Genomic DNA, 3,965 nt, shown 5'->3' on the forward strand with positions numbered 1-3,965 from the left:
TTCTTCTTAAGGTTGTAGTCATGTTTAAGGTATTTACAGAGCCACAAACTCGACATTCTAGCAAAGTCTTTGTAACAGGAAACTTTTTAAAAATAAATAGCAGCAATTTCTTTGATTTCTATAAGGGAAGAGAATTCACAACTCAGTCAACTCTGGTCCTATCTCTTGAAAGAAATCCCACTTCAAAAGGAAAAAAAGCCCATAAGCAAACCAACCCCACTCAGTTCTGTCGATTCCTTCCCTTCTTGATGAGCTTCTTAGCTCATTCCTCTTCACTCTCCACTCCCCTCACCAGCTCTCCAGACTATCCGAGCTCATAATAAAGTGCTGACTGGTTGACTGGTCAAAATGCAGTTAGGACACTCCAAAAATATCCCATTATTTAGACATCTTAAATAACATAAATAAAGCTAGATCTGTTCTAACATATGAAAAATATCAATTTAAACCAATAAATAAATAAAACCAGTATCAACATATTACCTCCCAAAGCTTGAAAAATAACCATTCTCATTATAAGGCTCAATTGTTTGTCAGAAATAATTTTAAGAAGGCATCTACCTACCTTGACAATCCCTCAGGCTTCAGTTAGGACCTGTTAACACCCACTATCACAAGACACAGCAAATCTTTTAACTTCTAGTAAACATTAATCTTGAAATACTCAACATTTATCTTTTGCCTCATTTTAAGATGGAAATTGCTTTCTCTGGGTAGAGAATTGTCACTGCACTGTGCTTAAATTTGTGTGTTTCCCTCAGTGTGAACAGTACAGTTTAACATCCTTTTTTCTCACCAATTTTCAGTATCTTTTTTTCTGATTAAAATGTTAAATTTGCTTTGAATGCCAAGAAAAAAAAATTAATTCTGGGCTTGGTGTAAATGTGGTTTCTTTCTCCCTAGAGCTTAGTTTCTTACAAAAAATTCTTGTATATCTCTTTTTCTTTTTTTCCCAAAAAGATTATTCCAATATACACCATTAGGTCTTGCTGAGTAAACCTTACTGTTCAGGTTTTATGCTGCCCATTTTGTGTAATGGGATTGATCTTTTCCAAAGAAACATCAGCTTCATAATCCAAGATACCTGACAGTGCTGGAGACATTTTCTCCAAGGTCTTAGATAGTTCACCTTCCTCTTCCTTTTTGAGAGGTTCTTCTTCTGGGCAGATAATTGCATGTGGAATCAGATAAACCAGATTGGACTCTTTGGGGCTGGACCCTTTGGGCTCATGTTGGCTTGAGAAAACAACTGCTCCATTATTGTTGATACTAACAGTCTCTATGGCATTGCCAGACATGGGGCAGAGCCTGTAGCAGCCCAGCAGGGTGGAAAATGCCTTGCGGAAATCAGCATTGAAGGCATAAATGATGGGGTTGAGGGAAGAATTGGCCCATCCAAACCATACGAAAACGTCGAAGGTGGTGGAATTAATGCAGAAAGCCTCTGCTCCCTTGGATGGCTGGGTAGGCTCACAGAAGGGAATCATGCAGTTCAATACAAAAAATGGCAACCAGCAGCACACAAACACCCCCATGATCACCGACAGAGTCTTTAAAACCTTTGTTTCCCTCTTGAAGGACATTTTGAAGTTGCTCTCTGGTTGCTGGCAGTCCATACTGCTCCTGTTGCCACTCGTGTTCTGGCAGTTCTTGGCATGCACTGCTGCTCTCTCCAGAGCTGAGATGCGTCGTATTTGCTTCTGAGCAATCCGGTATATCCTCGTGTAAGTTACTATCATGATGGCCACTGGTATATAGAAGCTAATTAGGGAAGAGGAGATGGCATACATCCTGTTTAGGCTAGAATCACAGTTGTCCATGCTTATACCTTGTAAGCTGGCATTTAGGTCCAAAAAGCTCGTGGTTGTAGCCTTGTGCCAGTTCAGCTGCACAGGGATGAAGGAAATCAACACGGACAAAGTCCATGCCACGCTGATCATGATGAAGGCTGCCTTGGGGGTCATTTTCCTCTCGTACCTAAATGGGCTGGAGATGGCCCAGTATCTGTCCACACTAATGACACAGAGATTTAAGATGGAGGCTGTGGAGCACATAATATCAAAGGCCACCCAGATGTTGCAAAATGAACCAAAAGGCCAGAAACCAGCGATCTCGGCCACAGCCTTCCAAGGCATGACCAAAACTGCCACTAAGAGGTCTGACACGGCCAAGGAGATGACAAAGAAGTTGGTCACCTTGGACCTGAGGTGGCGAAACCTAATGACAGCTGCACAGACCAGCGTGTTTCCCAGCAGCGTGGAGAGGATCAGTAGCGAGAGGAAGCAGCCCGTGAGGATCCGAAAGGAAGAAGAGTCCCTTTCCACCAGCAACCCTTCCCCGTCCATAGTGGTGTCGTTCCAAGTCATAGTTTCTCCTGAGGGAAAATCATATCATGATTTTCATGGTGACATCAGCTCCTTTCCTTGCAGACATCAGAGACATCAGACGTCCATTAATTACTCATCACCAAACAGACCAAAGGTCCTTTCTTACAGTCCCTTTGTCCCTGGACAGACCTCACCCACTTTGAATCACCCTGAACCACATCCTGAAAGCTCTACAAGCAGAACTGAAAATGCACAAACCCAGTCCACCCTACAGACTGGGGTTTTTAGCAATCCCTTCAGAAACACACTGCACCACCCCGGCATGAAGTAGCTCACACAGCTACTACTACTTGCTCAGTAACTGCAACAGCTCACCTGCAAACGTTCTGCTGTTGTCCTCTGCAAACACACCCCACAGAGAGGAAAGCAATCACTTTTCCATGCTTGCATATATTCCCACTTAAATAGACTATTGATCGAGTGTTTCCAGTGTCCATTGCACTAGCCCTTCATATTTACTGAAGCGTGTTATACAAAGTGCCTTTTCTCTAGTTCCCTAAATGTCTCACTGATGAAACACTCCATCCTTTCTCCTCAGCACACTCCTGTTACAAGATACACCACTTCTCTGTTCCTGGGCAGCGTGAGAAAGCAAATCTTCACTTTGTTTCACACTGCTTTACATTTCCAAGGCAAAGAAAACAAACACAGAGTAGGTGTGTTTTAAAGGTTTTCAGTAAGAAGCAGCTCAGGTTATTTAGCTTTATTTAAACAAGAAATGCTGGCTCCTACCTTTCACCTCTGATTCTCTGTTAGCTCTGGGATGCAGGGCCGTCTCTCCTCCTCTTTTAGGTTTGGAATTGCATAGCAAATCTTATATACAAAACCAACACAGGAACGCTGCATTGCATCGTGTGTGTGTGTTTTTCCCTGAAAGTGCAAATTGGCAGGGGAGAAGTAAGTGTTGGACCATCAGGAGTTAGTTTTCAAGGGAGCAGCAGGTCTGTGCAGTCGGACCGTGCGTGACGGACCCTGCTGGTGTGTGCCCAGCTCCCTCCATCCCACGGCCCCTGCTGATCACTCGGCAAACTTTCTTGGCCGGATCAGTCCTCGTCGCACTTTGTACATCCCGTTGAAACGGCACATCAGGGCAAATCATCCCAGGCAAAAGGCACAGTATTCCCAACACTGGCGAGAGCCGACTAGCAGTTCTTTCTTCTGTCGTTCGCTGGATGGAGAAAGAAGGGCGAGAGGAGGAGAAGGACCTGAGTGACCTTCCCTCGGCCAAGACGCCGGCGGTGCCCGCAGTGGTTTCCTCTTCCAGCAGGGACAAGTCGCTTTAACACTCCACTGCCAGGTTATAGCTCTCCATAACCGCTCCGGAATAATCCCACCTCCTGCTCAGCGGGGCTGCGCTCCAGGGATCGGGTCCAGCTCTTACCATGCTTTTTCCCTCTCGGAAAGGCGCAGGCGGAGGCAGCTCCTCACACTCTCCCGCAGCCCGCCCCGGGCCGCGCATCTCCCGGCTTCCTTCTGCCCGGGGCAGGGCTCGGCAGCATCGCCCTCCAGGAACGGTCTGTCTGCCCGGCGACTCCTTCCTAAAGGATTAAGACAAGGGAAAGACAGGCATGGAGGCAC

At 45.7% G+C, this 3,965-nt stretch overlaps 1 protein-coding gene across 1 annotated transcript; it reads right to left on the reverse strand.

The window, feature by feature from the left end:
* Positions 1 to 979: 979 nt before the first annotated feature.
* DRD1 (dopamine receptor D1) lies at positions 980 to 2,608 on the reverse strand. Its single transcript, XM_009082939.1, has one exon. The coding sequence runs from the start codon at positions 2,364 to 2,366 to the stop codon at positions 1,008 to 1,010; it is 1,359 nt and encodes a 452-aa protein (XP_009081187.1). The 5' UTR covers positions 2,367 to 2,608; the 3' UTR covers positions 980 to 1,007.
* Between the last annotated feature and the right edge of the window lie 1,357 nt (positions 2,609 to 3,965).

This window comes from Acanthisitta chloris, unplaced genomic scaffold, assembly GCF_000695815.1.
Source record: "Acanthisitta chloris isolate BGI_N310 unplaced genomic scaffold, ASM69581v1 scaffold7749, whole genome shotgun sequence".
Lineage (NCBI taxonomy): Eukaryota > Metazoa > Chordata > Aves > Passeriformes > Acanthisittidae > Acanthisitta > Acanthisitta chloris.

Coding starts and splice junctions, on each gene's coding strand:
- DRD1 (XM_009082939.1), bottom strand. CDS start 2,366: ATGACTTGGAACGACACCACTATGGACGGGGAAGGGTTGCTGGTGGAA.